Raw genomic sequence first — 17,962 nt, forward strand, 5'->3', positions numbered from 1 at the left:
GTGTGACAGAGAACACACTCACACACATAAAGGAGGAACTATACTTTTGCTTTGCACTGACTCAACTGGCTTAGATTATTTTCCATCCTTTATTCTATCCCATTACACTAGAATTTCTTTCATTTCTAACTTTAAAAAAAAAACTGCTTTTGTCCCACTCAGGTGTCACAGAATACCTTGTTTAACATATTTGTATCATTGAAATTCATAGAATTTACTGTTGTCTTCCATATATCAGAAATATAGCCACATATTCAAGATAAGAGGGCACCGAATTTATGAATTTAAGAATCAAACACTGAAAAATGTCCAAATCTGATTATGTGTCTTTGGTTTTCTTGTTTTTTTTTAAGACTATTTTTAGAAGAAGAAGAAAAAAAAAAACTTCTTTCCCAGTCCGCAAAATCTTTTTATTTAAACTACGCTGCATGATGACTTGTTTGAATTATACAAACACTTCCCAGGTGAAAAAAAGTACATTTCTATAATGTACTTAAAGTGCTCTATTTTCATGCACTAATTTTATACTAAATATACAAAAAATTCTTCTTTAGTACTTCTTCAGATCATCTTAAGAACATCTAAGTGTACTCAACTGTGCTATTTTGAAACACCATGAAATATGAACTACAATGTGCGTTTAATATACTATCTCTGTATTTAAAAAATATATTTATTTACCACTTACAGTACATTTGAACCCATAGTGTACTACAAGTGGTAACTAAATATATTTTTAAATACAGAGATAGTATATTAAAAGCATTTTAGTTCATATTTCATGGTGTTTCAAAATAGCACAGTTGAGTACACTTAGATGTTCTTAAGATGATCTGAAGAAGTACTAAAGAAGAATTTTTAGTACAAAATTAGTGCACGAAAATAGAGCACTTTATGTACATTATTGAAATGTACTTTTTTTCACCTGGGTTACTATTAATTTTTTTTTGGGCTTAGAAATGGTAAGATATTGAGGAAGTAGATTTCCTGCAGTAAATGCCAGAAAAAAAAAAAAAATAATGATTTGTTTTTAACTCATTTTAGCTCATTGTATATGCAAAGAGGGCATTTACATAGATGTCTTAAAGGCACAGTGACAATTAAAAAAAGACAAGTGGATCTTAGCGGAAAAATATGTGATATGATCCCTTTAATTTTAAATATTTCGCATATGGCTGGATTCCTGACTTTCTGCACAGTTTATGTTTTACACACAGTAATAGTAATAATACTAAATATTAATACAAATAATTTGTGTTGAGATGTTAATTATTAATAATCAACTATTAATGATTAATAAAGGATTATTTTTAAGGAATCACCTAGTTGCAAAGGTAAACTCCTTTTCCTAAATCCAATCCTTGACATTTCAGACTGCAAGAATTGCACTGAATTAGAAATTTTAGTTGTGAGAAAAATAAATATTTAATTTCTCCTTGGGGTGAGTTAGAGAAATGTGCAGATAAAATGCAGCACACTGCTTGAAATCAGGAGTATAAAGCGAGTTGATGAACACAAGGTCTATGTAAAGTTTGAGTCAGTGGGGTGAGAATCACTATCAGCATCTGTGCTTACCAAAGATGTGCTTGCAGCCAACGGCTCTGTCTTCTCCAGGTGGGGTTTGACTGTGATCAGTGTGTGTGTGTCGTGAGTGCTTCTGTTGTCTAAACTGTGGTCTACTACATCTGACGGAGTGTGTGTATGGTGCTCTGGTGTATTTGTGGAGCCCAGGCTCTGAAGCACATAGGGGGTCTCATCTAAATGGGTCTGTTGACTGGGTGTGGAATACGTTTCTAAGACTCCCACAAGTTTTTCTAAGGCCCCGCCCACCCCTTCACCAGAGGTCATGACATTAGGTGAGGTCAACATGTCTGTTTCTGTTTCTGTGGGAGGGACTAGTGACTTGTGTGTGTTTTCTGAGAGGGTCATGAGTGTGAGTGTGTCACTGGTGTGTGGCGTCTGTTCCCCCCTCCATGCACCCTGCTCCTGACACAGACAGAGAAAGAGAGAGACGAGCAAGTGTGAATTTTTTTTTTTTTTTGTTGGAATTTATTCTTTTTTTCAGACTTGAAAGGAGCATGACGGTGATCACACTGGAAGTATGAGAGGGAGAGATCAGGAGAACATGCACATAAGAGTCAGTGCTTTTACATGGCACAAAAAGATAAAATACTAAACATAAATAACATATATCATATCTGCTATTCTTCTAATATTCTTGAGCAGGAAAAAGCTTAATTTTAGAGAATGTGTCATGTAAACAATCGTTCATGAAAGACAATAAATTATTCTTAATACACATGCACTTAGACAACTGTGCAGAGTGAGCAGTCATTGGCTAGATCATTTTAAAATGTTCACATACACTTGTTTCACTCCACGAAACAAAACCTGTTCAACAATCTTTTCACAGTAACCATCTTATCTTACATTTGGAAGCAAAGAGAAAAAAAAAACCCTCAAAAAACAAAAACACTGCTATACAAACAAACAAACAAACAAACAAAAAACATCAACAACATGCCATATAAAAGATTTTAGAATCTTTTTGGTATCATAGCATTGTATTTAGTAGTTAAAAGTCAAGGACAAGATATCATGCAATGAAAAAATACACAGATTCTCCCTGCTTAAAAAATCAAGACATTTAATGTTATAATTATACCAAAATGTGAAAAATTGTAATAATACAAAAGGTAATTAAAAGAAGGTGTGTCCAAATGTTGACTGGTACTGTATTTGTAAATCAAATAATTTTATATCTGATGGAAACTGGCTGGAGTAACTGTGCAGCGTATCAGAAATAGTGGTTATGAATTGTTAAGGTGCGGTCATATTTACCATTAATCTGCAAAATGTGGCCAAAATTTCAATTTGATTTGCCACAATGAAGAATATTGCCTGATGGACTTCTGTTGGCAAAGAATTTCCCTTCACATTGGGATCAGATTTGGTGAACTTTGATCATTTGCAGCACCGACCAATAGTAAGCCTCTTTGTTTGGCAGTGACTTCTGTGTGGGCGGGCATTTGTAATGCAAAAAGCTCAACAATAGATGAGGCCCTCATTCTAGCAGTGCCAACTCAAACATAACACAATTCATAAAATGTCTCTTTGGAAAGCAGTTATTTAGAGTGGTTTTGTTTGCTAACAGGTGGAATAGTTTTTGATATTTTATCATCTTTTTTTCCTGTATTTAATTCATGGTATTTTGTAGCATTTCATTTGCTTGCAAACTGTCACTGAGCAACGGTAAATGCGACTGCACCTTTATAGTGTAGTTGATTATAATGAGATCCAGTTTTATTGCGCCACACCGCACAAGTCCAGTGCAGACACAGCGTGACATGTAAACATTGATATTATGGAAAAAGACAAAAGTTCAAAATGCTCTTTGGTATTAGAATGTCCTGACAGAATTAGACAACATCATAAACATATGGGAGAAAATCACAAACTCCCCAGGAAGTTGTTTTAAGCCCTTTTATACATTGCTTTGTTTGATTTATATAAAACCAGCTTAATTTCACCCTTGTTCTGTTCTTGTGACCTATTGTAGATATGCTTTCCTCAGAAATCTTTATTTTTACACATCTGCCATGTAAATGCACTGAAAGGAAGTTCTAGCACTAGAAACATCTACATCTAGGGGGTCTAGAGGTGGAGTTAAGACTTGGAGGTTCCGTAAGGAGAGAACTACAACTAGGAGACCAAACACCTCTGCTGGCCTCTGGAAGGGGATGTGGAGATCTCTGTAACAGAGGAGGTATTGGTTACCATGTCTGCAGGGAGAGACTGGCTTTCCACTATGGCGTCCGCTTCAGATAAAGCTTCTGACACACCTGTTCCCGAGGCCACAGATGTATCTGTTTCTACCTGTAAATGCAGGGAAAAAGAGGTTACATACTCTGATATTTGACCACAGTCTGAACTTTCTAAAAGACTACAAAATGTTTTCTTTCTTGCATTTTAAAGAACAAAAATTTGATGCTTGCAAGGCAACAATGATTTTACTGAATATTGCTGCTGAATATACTACACACACATTAAAGGTGCCCTCGAATGAAAAATTGAATTTATCTTGGCATAGTTAAATAACAAGAGTTCAGTACATGGAAATGACATACAGTGAGTCTCAAACTCCATTGTTTCCTCCTTCTTATATAAATCTCATTTGTTTAAAAGACCTCTGAAGAACAGGCGAATCTCAACATAACACCGACTGTTACGTAACAGTCGGGGTGTACGCCCCCAACATTTGCATATGCCAGCCCATGTTCCCAACATTATGAAAGGCATTAGACAAGGGCAGCCAGTATTAACGTCTGGATCTGCACTGGTGAATCAACAGACTAGGTAAGCAAGCAAGAACAATAGCGAAAAATGGCAGATGGAGCAATAATAACTGACATGATCCATGATATCATGATATTTTTAGTGATATTTGTAAATTGTCTTTATAAATGTTTCGTTAGCATGTTGCTAATGTACTGTTAAATGTGGTTAAATTTACCATCGTTTATTACTGTATTCATGGAGACAAGAGCCGTCGTTATTTTCATTATTAAACACTTGCAGTCTGTATAATTCATAAACACAACTTCATTCTTTATAAATCTCTCCAACAGTGTAGCATTAGCCGTTAGCCACGGAGCACAGCCTCAAATTCATTCAGAATCAATGTTAACAATATAACAGTATACAATACTCACATAATCCGACGCATGCATGACGAACACTTTGTAAAGATCCATTTGAGGGTTATATTAGCTGTGTAAACTTTGTTTATGCACTGTTCAAGGCAAGCGCAAGCTCCGTGGGCGTGGAGCACGAGAATTAAAGGGCCAGTAGCCCTGAATCAGCTCATTTATAATGATGCCCCAAAATAGGCAGTTAAAAAAATTAATTAAAAAAAATCTATGGGGTATTTTGAGCTGAAACTTCACAGACACATTCAGGAGACACCTTAGACTTATATTACATCTTTTTTTAAGAAGTTCTAGGGCACCTTTAATGTGATCAGATTAAGAACAGTCATTACTGGAGAGGGTCTAGCGTTACCTTAGAGTCTGTTGCTTCTGCTTGCTCCAAAATTGGTTTTGTAGAGGAAACATCATCTCCAGAAACAGAGTCCTGCACAAAAAAGCACATTCATTGATGTCAACCATACAATTAGTTACCCAAATACGGACTAAGCCTGGTCTCAAACTGAACAGTTTGCTAAACAAAGTAAGTAAAACAGCTCAATTAGCTGTGGATTATATAGATTTTTCTTTATATTGTGCCTATGAACACCTCTTAAAGGGTTAGTTCACCCCAAAATGAAAATTCTGTCATTAATTACTCACCCTCATGTCGTCCTAAACCTGTAAGCCTTTCATTCATCTTCGGAACACAAATGAAGATGTTTTTGATGAAATCTGAGAGATGTCTGACTTTGCAATTTGATCTTTGATGTTTCAAAAAGTTCATGAAGAGATCGGAAAACTAATCCATATGAATCGAGCGGTTTACCGTAAGGATTAGTTTTCTAATCTCTTTCTGATCTTTTTGAAGCATCAAAGTGGTACTTGCACAGCTGTCAATGGAGGAACAGACATCTCTCAGATTTCATCAAAAAGATCTTCATGTGTGTTCTGAAGATGAACGAAAGGCTTATGAGTTTGTAACGGCATGAGGGTAATTAATGACATAATTTTCATTTTGGGGTGAACTAACCCTTTATATCATACACCACTCATGCTTTAACAAAGATCAATTAATTGTTACTTTTTTCTAATACAGATTTTAGCTTAATCTCTGTATATGCATAAAAACTTTAGAGAAATCATGTGTTACATTTAGCACTTGTGAGCATCTGAACAATGAATAAATACAGAGTCAGTGAAAGAATGATCAAGTCATACTGCCCCCTAGAGGACGAGGAATAACATGCACATCATCATTCAATCAAGTAGTGTGGAAACTGCACTGTTTGAAAAATGTAATCAAAATAATCTTCAAACTAAATTTGAAAAGTGATAAAGAAGAATCAGGAAGTGGAAGAAACAAGGACTTGGTGAAGATGAGAAGGGTGACGATAAATGTTGTCAAAACAGAACTTTTAGAAGATGAAATAACCAGAAACTGGTGTTGATGGGATGGGAAAACATGACAGAAGAACGCAAAGGAAATGTTTCGAGGTGGTGTCGAGGGTTGAAGTCTCTGATTCCTCTGCATTACCTCCATGGTCACGCAGGAGGAAGCCTCAGCATTCAGAGAGGTGGGCGACATTCGTCTTGCCTCCTCATCCTCATTTTCTATGTGAACTTCGTATTCTTCTTTTTTATCATCAGAAGCCTCTTCTTCCCAATCTCCTACATCCTCAAAGAGCTCCTCCTCTTCCTCAGACTCCTGCTGTCCCATCACATCAGAGACACACACATGCACAGCAGCAAACACAAACAAAACATGCAACCACACAGACACATTAACTGGAGTGATGGAGATGATTTCGTAGAAAGACAGACGGTTATTAAAACAGGTCATGTGCTGCACTTGATGTTATTAACCTCACAAATATGCAAATAAGAACATTAAAATAATTTCTAACCCAGAACAATGTATGAACAGTGAAATATGGAAAAACTTACCAAGAAATTATGCTAACTTGGGGTTGAAAATAATTTTGAGTTAATAACATCAAGTACAAGAAGCCATTAGAACTCAAGCTCTTGCATTTGACTGCATCAGAAATGCTAAAGCTCTGCCTTTTAGTACTTGTTTGAGAATATGAACCATTATGGACAGACGCTGTCCCCTCTAAAAGCATACACAAGGTCAGAGCTTTACTTTTCATCTGCAATAATTGTCAGGTAAATTTTGACCTGAGAGCTTATGTCTTATGTTTACTTATCGATTTGGAAATAAACATTGAATTAAAATGATAATCCCAATATATATATATATATATTGAATATGTTGTTGGAAATAAAATAATTATTTTGAGTGTTTCAATGTGTCTACACCGGACATGAGCGGTGAGACATGAAAAAAGAAATTAAAACTCATTTTAATCAGTGATGCTGTCTACACTGGATATGATGTGATGCAAAGTGACACGACAAATAAACTGATGCCCTGTTTTATTTCTGATGTACTCCAAGTGCACGAAAAACAAATGGATTTGCAACGGTTGCTTTGACGCATCCAGTGAAGACTGAAGACTCAAGCTGTTGCCTCGCTTCTTGAGGAAGATTATATTCACATTTATTTGTATAGCGCTTTATACAATACATATTGTTTCAAAGCAGCATTACAGAAAATGCATGTGTCTACATTACAATTAGATCTGTTATCAGAGGTGACTGTGTCTAAGTAATGGATTTCAGAAATGTACATATACAAATCACGCAGTTAGCTAGCAATGTATTCATTTAAGGTAGAAACAATGAGCTCATTAAAGTTGTAACGTAGGCGGGACTCAGAGTAAGATCCACATGCAAAGCTTTATTAAATGTTGAGCGTGGTTGTACAGGCATGGTCAAACGGGGCGAACAGGAACATCAGAGACAGGCAGAATCGTAGTCAGAGAACAGGCAGTGGTCAAAAGGCAGGCAGCTAACAATCACAGAACTGTAGAACCAGACAGGGATCATCAACAGGAACCGGAACAGACAGGGAAACAGAATAATAATGCTTGGAAATGTCACACAGGGAAAACAAGACCTAGCCGTGAGGTGATGTGTGTAAGAGTCTTTTATAGTCCTGGTAATGAGCTGCAGCTGGGTGTGGTGATTAGTGATCAGTGTTAAGTGTGTGCAGGTGAGTGGCAGAGAGGATGATGGGAGATGTAGTCCGGGAACAGACGGTGATCATGACAAAAGTAATGAATACATGTTGTTAACAAAAATGATTAGGATATATAGAAGATTTAGCATAGGTGCATGTTGATTCAGATCAATGGACAGATGCAATAATGCAGCAAAAACAACATGTTTTGTGTATATGGTAAATTATACTTTAATACAAGCATTATAAAATGAATATGTCCAATTATGGATGATGATTTTTTTTGTCCTTTATATTTTTTATAAAAGCAATAATAACCTCTGCATGTTCTGGTGAACAAAGCTTTTTAGCCTTGACTATATTTAGTAATAATATTTATTGGTTAATTATGACACCTGCATATCTTTCTGACTATAACTGCATTTGAAATCGTATACTTCCCTACTATAAAGTGTGCGAAAACAGTATGAGAAAAGAGTGGTATGTCTGAGATCTGTGTATTTATAAAAGTTTAGGTGAAAAGTACCCAGATGACCTACTATATCAGGGCGATTTCAAAGTGTGCATTCAACGTGTTCCCTCGTACCTGTGTTTCTGTGGGGGTGTGGCTGCTCCTCTCACAGATCCAGGTGAGTCTTTGCTCCGGCGTGGATTGCTCCACCGTCATTAGCGTTGCTCCTGATTTTCTCAACACATCCTCCTCTACGTGCGCAATCTGAATCTGACCGCTCTCCTACACACACAAAATATAACATATTATAATATAATCTTTGCGTTGGAATCATTACATTTTAATATAATTTTTTTTGTCTAACCTGTGTCTCTTCCTCAGTGATAGTGGGTGGAACACCGAGGGGCGGGGCACTGAGGGGCGGAGCAGATATATCCTGCACCTCAATTGAGTATTCTAGAGCCAGCTGAGAGGAGATGAACACAATACTGAGCACTGTGCGAGTTGTGTGTTTGCCTGTGTGTATGTGTTTGTGTATGTGTGCTCTACCTGCTCTAGTTCCAGCAGCTGTTTCTGTAGTAGTTCTGCTCTTTTAAACACTAGGAGTGTGTTTTCAGCTTTGTCAGGAAGACACAGTCCATCCTTACAGTTCTGGATCTCAGCTACTGTCCTTTTCATCAGGTCAATCCTGTCTTCTGTTGCCTGCAAACACACACAGGAATCAGGTGTTTGAAAGTAACTACATCATAACGTCACCCCTATGACTGGTCAAATGTTTAAGTACATAATTATTTTACTTTAAGATTGTCTTGGCTGATGTCTTCTTTGGTAGTCAGAGTAGATTTAATTTTGGCTACATCTTTCTCCATGACCTTCACCTCTGATTCAATGGCATCCACTTCCTTAAAAAAAAACACACCGCACACATAAACAGATGTTTCATGAAAATCACCTTCTATAGATTATACAGTTGTACATTTTTTACACAATAAGCGATAGTTTGGTGACAAAATATCCCCAAAAGTGAGTTAAATCTGAAAAACATCTCTCTTGGAACATAAAGTGACATCATCATTTGGAAAATTAAGTAATTAAAGGTGATAGAGAGGATTTTTTCGTCGACTGAGAATCCAAAGACTGTTACTGAGTTTTTGAAATGAGCGCATGCGTAAGAACAGCCCCCCTCCTTCACAGCTCATTTCGAGGGAACGCCTCCCAAAACTCGTGCACGAGTATTGGAACACGAGTGTTTACCACTGGCATTCGCTGTGTCGTGTTAGTGGATTCATTATGTCGGACTCACCGCAGGTAACTCATAATCTGCAGTTGTTACTCCTGTCTCCTGACAAAAACATTGCATGCGGTGCCTGTGGAGTGTGGAAAGTTACTGGAGTGCGCAGCCGCGCTCGTCTCTCACAAGGAACGTCACGGCAGTGATTGACAAGCCAGAGGGCCAATCCGCGAACGTCTCTCACAAGGACCGTCACGGCAGTGATTGACAAGCCAGAGGGCCAATCGTTTACGCGATGATCGCATAAACGATTGGCTGATGTTTTTAAGGCCCTACCTCGTGCACAGATGATGTATATTAATATTATTACTTTCAGTGCACCTAATAAATAGTGTTTTATCACTTAGTAAAGACAGTTTCAAGTAATATTGCAAAAATGTATAAAACAAAACATCCTCTTTAGCACCTTTAAGTAATTAAATTCTTTCTGTATCGCACAATGCACATTTCTAAATATTATGCCTAAAATGTGTTTTAATATCACTGTTAATAAGGATTGTTTGATCTCTGTATAATATCAGTCTTTAAATGCAAGATATTTAAAGTGTACCAAAAGTTTACTTGCAATAGTTCCACTTTAGCACAATCAATCTTTACATAATCTTTAGCTGGACCTCAGCACTACTTCCACACAATTAAAGTGCATTAAGTACTAAATTAGTTGTTCCAATTTAGCAGACTTTAGACTTTAGCAGACCAGTTTAGTATACCAAAAGTACATTTTCAGGGTATTTTTATTAAACACATAAATGTGTAAATGTGTTTGGGAACCCCTTGCAGTCTGTGAAAAATGAATAATTTTAATAAAATAAGAGAGATCATCCAAAATGCATGTTATTTTTTTATATAGTACTGTCCTGAGTAAGATATTTTACATAAAAGATGTTTACATATAGTCCACCAGACAAAAAAAATATCTGAATTTATTAAAATAACCCTGTTCAAAAGTTTGGGAATCAGTCAAATAATGGGAGTGAATGGGAACTCGACCAATAAGAGTCGAAAAAAACTTGCATAGACAAATCCAAATTAAACCCTGCGGCTCATGAGGGCTTATTGATGTCCTAAGACACGAAACGATTGGTTTGTGCGAGAAACCGAACATTATTTATATCGGAAGTGATGTCTCACACTCATTGAAGTATAAGCACGAGACATCACTGCCGTTGTCAGAGCGTGATCAGACTTCACTAAGCGAGTGCTGAACGCAGTTGGACATAGTGGTGTTTTAGAGGTAAAAAATGACATAAATACTGTTCGGTTTCTCGCACAAACCGATCGTTTCGTGTCTTAGGACATCAATGTGTCGTCACGAGCCGCAGGGTTTAATTTGGATTTGTCTATGCAAGTTTTTTCGACTCTTATTGTTTGAGTTCCCATCCACTCGCATTATTTGACTGACAGACGGCAACGGTTTGAGTTAAAAATCATCATTTGTGTTTTACTGAAGAAAAAAAGTCACCTACATCTTGGATGCCCTGGGGGTAAGCAGATAAACATCAAATTTTCATTTTTGGGTGAACTATCTCTTTAAACTGTGCTCTGTTCTTCAGAAAAATCCTCCAGGTCCCAAAAATTCTTCAGTTTTCCAGCATCTTTTGCATATTTGAACCCTTTCCAGCAGTGACTGTATGATTTTGAGATCCATCTTTTCACACTGAGGGACTCAAACACAACTATTGCTCCAGAAGGAAACACGATGCATTAAGAGCCGGGGGTAAATCAAGGTAAATTGTACTTAATTTTTCTTCTGTGAAACATGCAAGTATCTTCTGTTGCTTCCTAAGGGCAGTGCTAAATGAAAAAAATGATATTTCAACCAAAGAAGAAAAATGTGGACAAAGTTTTCACCCCCAACTCTTAATGCATCGTGTTTTCTTCTGAAGCATCAGTGAATGTTTGCAGCTTTTTTAATAGTTGTGTTTGAGTCCCTCAATTGTCCTCAGAGTGAAAAGATGGACCTTAAAATCATACATTCACTGCTGTAAAGGGTTCAAATATGCAAAAGATGACTGATGAATTTTTGGGACCTGGAGATTTTTTTCTGAAGAACAGAGCTCAGTTTAACTGCTCAGGACAAACAAGGGACTCATGAACAACCATCACAAAACATAAAAACAGTCATGGATCATCCAGGTAACGACACACAGTATTAAGAATCAAGGGTTCACAAACTTTTGAACGGGGTTATTTTAATAAATTCAGCTATTTTTTTGTCTTGTGGAATATATATGTAAACATCTTTTAAGTAAAATATCTTACTCAGGACAGTTCTAAACAAAAAATAACATGCATTTTGTATGATCTCTCTTATGTTGTTAAAAATTTTCAAATTTTCACAGATTCTGAAAGGGGTTCCCAAACTTTCGCATAACACTGTATGCTCACTGCTGCTGCATGCTCCAGCTGAGAGAGGGGTCCCAGCAGACTGTGCTGCATGTCTGCCACACGTCGATCAGCATTTGAGAGCTGCTCCTCTAATGGACTGACATCAAACACACTCCCCATCTCTGCCAGCACACTGCTGAAACCCTGTAGAGTCCGTCTCATCTGAGCAGAATCATCCAGAACCATCTGAAAAACACACACACACATATATATATATATACATTATTATTAGACAAGAAAATGATACAATAGGGCCTTTAGCCTAATATACTAGGCTGTAACCGAATACGTGTAGGTTCAAACCCAACAATGGAACCATGCAGGTTTCTTCTAGCAGGACTTTTCCTGTAATAAGTAACTGTAAGCTAAATGATAAAGATGTTTTTGAGAATAATACCTGCAGTGCGCTCACATGACTGTCAAGGCATCTGGCAGTGGTGTATGTGCAGGGTGTCGTAAGCCAGGACTGAGCCTCGGAGATCCAGCTCTGTGACCCCTTCACCATCTCTTCATGCTCCTGCAGCCAGTCACGGACCTACACAGAGACAGTATAGATAACATACTTTAGGTAACAAAGTAAGTTATTATTCACTGAAACTCTTGTTTTCCTTCCATCTGAATCTATCATTTTCAACTTCTTTGCTAATTTTTAGGTGAAATGTTCCTTTAATGTGCAGCAAAGCATCATGAGAGTCTATTCAGGTGACCTTGCTGAGGAAGGTGGTTCTCTGTTCAGCCTGTTTGTTGAGGCGTGTGTGGGTCTGCTGAGTGTTGGCCAGGTTGTCCAGAATCAGACGGGTCTCGTCTGGATGCATTTCACTCACGTCCTGTAGCTCAACCTCGACTGCCGTCAGACGTGTGTGTAAATTATCCAGCTCGTCCCAGACTCGCTGCGAGGGATCAATACAGAAAAAACACATTTTAAATCATCCGTAGGTTATTTAATCTGTTTCTAGACTTTACGGTAAAGAGCTCATTTAAAACACTGTTTCACAGAACTTGCACCTATATGCCATAAGCAAATGCAGGTGCGTTTTGAGTTTCGGACTGACAATGTTTTTTGTAACATATCAGTACAGTATGAAAAATAAAGTGATTTGTGGGCTATTGTATTGTGTATTTCCTTTAATAACAGCTTAAATCAATTTAATAAATTTAAAATTTGTTATTGGGAGTATGCATCAAGTGCTATACTTGTTAAAATTATGTGTAAAGTACTTCATCTCATTACAATGTATTTCTTCATAAATTGCAAAAAGATTGTTGATAAATTAGTTTATAGTGCATCTTCATGCTAATGACCTCAGCATTCATCAATACAAAAATAGGCCCAGCACTGAAACCGTACATGAAACGTTACATCTGCCACACTGTAACCTATTATATGGGCACCAGTTTGAATATACGCTCACAGCACAAAATGTGTGAAACAGGTTTCAGACTTAGTAGACTAAACTCATGTCTGACCTTCTGTGTGCTCTCAGCTTCACTGAAGTTCAGGCTCTTCTGCTCTAACCAGCTCTGAACTGATCCCAGACCTGCTTTAATCTCTGAGATTTTAGCACCCAGCCTGTGAAGTGGGCCACTTTTCTCCACAGCTGTCTTCACCTGTGAGCGAGACAGCAAGTGAAATGGACATAAAAACAAACAAATGTAAATTGAAACCAACAAAATTACTATATTCACTTGTAAAAAGCATTAAACACATGGACACAATAAGTGTCTATGAGACAAAACTCTAGTAACAGGAATTCTAAACCCTAACTACGGTCACAGACGTGCGTGTGTGTGTGTTTGAATGTGTATATGGATGATGCAACACCTCTTAAACCAGTGAATTAGTATGCGTGTGGATTATGTGTCTCTGATGCAGGGATCTAACTGTTCTAGAGTGAGATGTTCTCGTCTCTTAATTCATGAAAGATGAGATGAAACTGTAGCAAGTGTGATGTTTACAGGGGGTGTGTGAAGCACATTTAGTTGTATGAGTTCAGTGACGAACAAGAACATTTTATATTAAATTAGGAAAAAAGGTTTTAGACAAATATTGCTCATATAATAAAGGATGAGTTCTCAAATCAAAAATAGCAGGTCTGTTTTAATGAATGTAAAATCTGGGTCCTGAAACATAAGTTGAGAACCACTGTAAAGAATGCATCAAACCTGCTCCTCCACTTCCTGTAATGACTGTGAGACTTCCTGTAACAGTCCCTCTATCTCTTCAGGAATCGGTGTGTTTTTGTCAGAGTACATCATCTTCAAGCTTTCTGAAATACGCTGCAGAATGGCCTTTTGGGTACACAGCTGTGAGTGAACCTCCTGTTGAGCGAAAAGGGACATTACTCATTAGGTTACATTAGTAATGAGTACATCTATGTACTGCACAAATAACCAATTTCCATTTTATCCATTTAATTTTAAAAATACTTCTCGGTACAAGAGTTTTTTCCAAACCAAAGCTCATTGTAGAGTCATAAACAAGAACGGCAAAAGTAACTTAATTGGACTGGTTCCCCACATAACACAAACATTCACTCAGGGCAGAATTAACTTTGCAAAGTGAGTGACAAAACATTTGAAACCTGGGGTTGTTACTATGATATAAAAATAAAAAGATCTCAGATGATGTTTTATGTGTCACTGCCAAGTTCTTAGAAATGTTATTTTGGACTACCTGAACTAACCTTGTCGTATCATATAATTAATTCACTTATATATGCATATATATATATATATATATATATATATATATATATATATATATATATATATATATACATTAAACAGTCAAAATGATCAAACTAATTATTAATTAGGAAATTAAAAATGAAAATATGAATATATATATATATATATATATATATATATATATATATATATATATATATATATATATATATATATATATATATATACACAAACACATTAAACATTAAGCAGACTGTTTATAAGGTTTACTTTAATAATAATATTACTTATAAAATAAGTAATATTATTATTATTATTATTAATAAAGTAAACCTTATAAACAGTCTGCTTAATGTTTGCTAATATTTGTTATGATGTACAAAGAAAAATGAAAAAATAATTTTTATTACTTATAAAATATTACTTATAAAAATATTACTTATTTTATAATTATTATTATAATATATTATAATATATAACTATATAATATATTATTATTATTATTATTATTATTATTATATTATTATATAATAATAATATTATATATTATTATTATATTATTATTATTTTATATTATTATTTTATAAGTAATATTTTATAAGTAATAAAAATTATTTTCCCTTCAGGCTCTTTCATTTTTCTTTGTACATCATAACAAATATTAGCAAACATTAAGCAGACTGTTTATAAGGTTTACTTTATTAATAATAATAATAATAATAATAATAATAATAATAATAATATTACTTATTTTATAAACCTATATATATATATATATATATATATATATATATATATATATATATATATATAATAGGTTTATACAATTTATATATATTATTTATATAATATATATACATTTTTACATATATATACAGTTGCAAGAAAAAGTATGTGAACCACTTGCAGAATAATTTTAACAAAATAAAGAGATGATACAAAATGCATGTTATTTTTTATTTAGTACTGTCCTGATTAAGATATTTTACATAAAAGATGTTTACATATAATCCACAAGACAAAAAAATAGCTGAATTTATTAAAATAACCCCATTCATAAGTATGTGAACCATTGATTCTTAATACTGTGTGTAGTTACCTGGATGGTCTACGACTGTTTGTTTGTTTTGTGATGGTTGTTCATGAGTCTCTTGTTTGTCTTGAGCAGTTAAACTGAGCTCTGCTCTTCAGAAAAAATCTTATATTTGAACCCTTTCTTTCAAATATGCAAAAGATGCTGGAAAACTGAAGAATCTGCAGGAGCTGGAGTATTTTTCTGAAGAACAGAGCTCAGTTTAACTGCTCAGGACAAACAAGGGACTCATGAAGAACCATCACAAAACAAAAAAACAGTCGTAGACCATCCAGGTAACTACATTTAACTTTACATTACTCCAGGTAACTAGTATTAAGAATCAGTGGTTCACATACTTATGAATGGGGTTATTTTAATAAATTCAGCTATTTTTTTTGTCTTGTGGATTATATGTAAACATATTTAATGTAAACTATCTTACTCCAGAGAATACTAAATAAAAAATAACATGCATTTTGCATTATCTCCTTTATTTTGTTAAAATTATTCACATTTTCACAGATTCTGCAAGTGGTTCACATACTTTTTCTTGCAACTGTATATGAAAAAAAAAAAAAAAAAAGGTTATACATTTAACAGTGGGAAAGAGCCCAGAATTTCGATTTTGAGATTTTACTGAATACAATAGCAAAAAAAAGAAAAAGAAGAAGAAGGTATAATAAAGAAAACACTTACTGTACATTTATAGGAACATCAGAAAGCACATGGAAACGATGCACAATGCAATATTCGGTTTATGCATATCAATAATTCACATAGCACCTGTATCTCTCAGCACTATTTAGCACTAGTCTCACTGGTTGAACCAGTCAGTGATGATGCTCTTAGTTCCTCAAGCTTTAAGGTAACAGAACCAGGACAATCTACTCAAAAAGCTCTCTAACTCTTTCAACCCTATTCACCTCTCCGGCTCCAGTTAGTGAGATAAAGCTTCTAACCTCTATTTATATTATAATGAGCCATTAAGATGGGAAGAAAAGCTGCATAAACAAGATCCCAAAATTACCCCAAAACCCAGAGGGATTTAGAGTCAGAAAGGACCATGCTTTAGAGAGAGAAAAAGAGATTATCTATTCAGATCTTTCTATTTGGCGTCTGTGTTCTTCATGTTTTTATGCTTATTTCTACACATTCTGTTCCTTTATTGCTTTAGCATTTTGGCAATATCATATAAGACACATTTGAGCAAACTGAACTGAAAGATGGATTGTGTGTGTGAGTGTGTGTGTGTGTGTGTGTGTGTGTGTGTGTGTGTGTGTGTGTGAGAGAGAGAGAGAGAGAGAGAGAGAGAGAGTGCATTAGCTGACATCATTATTGGCTTTGGGATCAAACCTGGAATATCTACTTACAGGTGTATGTATGTGTGTGTGTGTGTGTGGGAAAATCTGAATCTGAAGTGTGTGCTTGTGAGAGTGAATGAGAAAAAGAGAGAAAGAGAGTGTGTGTATCTGAAACAGTGAAAGGTTGTGTGGGAATGTTGGACATGACTCAGCTATTTAAGCAGAACACTAACACACTAGCCCTCTCATCTGTGTGTGTGGTAAAGAGGTAATGAGTCTATAGCAGTGTGTGTTTGAGAGAGAATAACTGTTTAAAAGTTTTTGAATCTTTAACAGTGTCTGTTTGAACTGATTGGATGGAACAGCCTATTCAGCACAATAAAAAAACTCACTTTCACACAGTGTTCTAACTAGACATGAAGCGATAAAGTGCAACGCTTTGTCTTAACCAGCAACAGCTGTAAACAACAGGATATTTTAATGATTTCTTGGTTTCCATTTCTACAAATTGCTTGTAACTCAAAACAGCCTGGTTGGAACAACCAATATTGAGCAACGAAACCTATGACTAAACAGCATTTCATCAGCCTCTGCTGCCCAGACACAAACCTCATTGCAGAATTCATTAATATGTCAGGGTTCATTCGGGTTTATTCATTTGTAAAATGTGCATTTGTTTTGCTTTTCCAGTATGTCATGAGATCTGTTTAGTCTGGGGCACACTGAATCCAAAACAAAACAAAACAAAACAAAACAAAACAAAACAAAACAAAACAAAACAAAACAAAACAAAACAAAACAAAACAAAACAAAACAAAACAAACAAAACAAAAAACATATTTCTCTGGTGCAAAAACAATGAGGATTTCCTTTTGGAAGACTACTTCCAATAGAACTGAACTAAATGTTTCACAAACAAACAAAATGACATGGAATCATTAGGCATCAATGAAGCAGTTTGCTGCTGCTACACTGCAATTAAAAAAAGCTACACTGTT

At 35.5% G+C, this 17,962-nt stretch overlaps 1 protein-coding gene across 1 annotated transcript in view; it reads right to left on the bottom strand.

Moving 5' to 3' along the window:
- Nucleotides 1-17,962, bottom strand: part of syne2b (spectrin repeat containing, nuclear envelope 2b) — a 123,570-nt gene that overhangs the window by 56,557 nt on the left and 49,051 nt on the right. Inside the window, 13 exon segments of the mRNA XM_048205700.1 lie at nt 1,576-1,986; nt 3,778-3,876; nt 5,062-5,133; nt 6,223-6,396; nt 8,357-8,503; nt 8,586-8,687; nt 8,771-8,923; nt 9,019-9,123; nt 11,901-12,086; nt 12,298-12,435; nt 12,608-12,790; nt 13,368-13,508; nt 14,064-14,219. Coding sequence (XP_048061657.1) covers nt 1,576-1,986; nt 3,778-3,876; nt 5,062-5,133; nt 6,223-6,396; nt 8,357-8,503; nt 8,586-8,687; nt 8,771-8,923; nt 9,019-9,123; nt 11,901-12,086; nt 12,298-12,435; nt 12,608-12,790; nt 13,368-13,508; nt 14,064-14,219 — 2,067 coding nt within the window.

This window comes from Megalobrama amblycephala, linkage group LG10 (genome assembly GCF_018812025.1).
Source record: "Megalobrama amblycephala isolate DHTTF-2021 linkage group LG10, ASM1881202v1, whole genome shotgun sequence".
NCBI lineage: Eukaryota > Metazoa > Chordata > Actinopteri > Cypriniformes > Xenocyprididae > Megalobrama > Megalobrama amblycephala.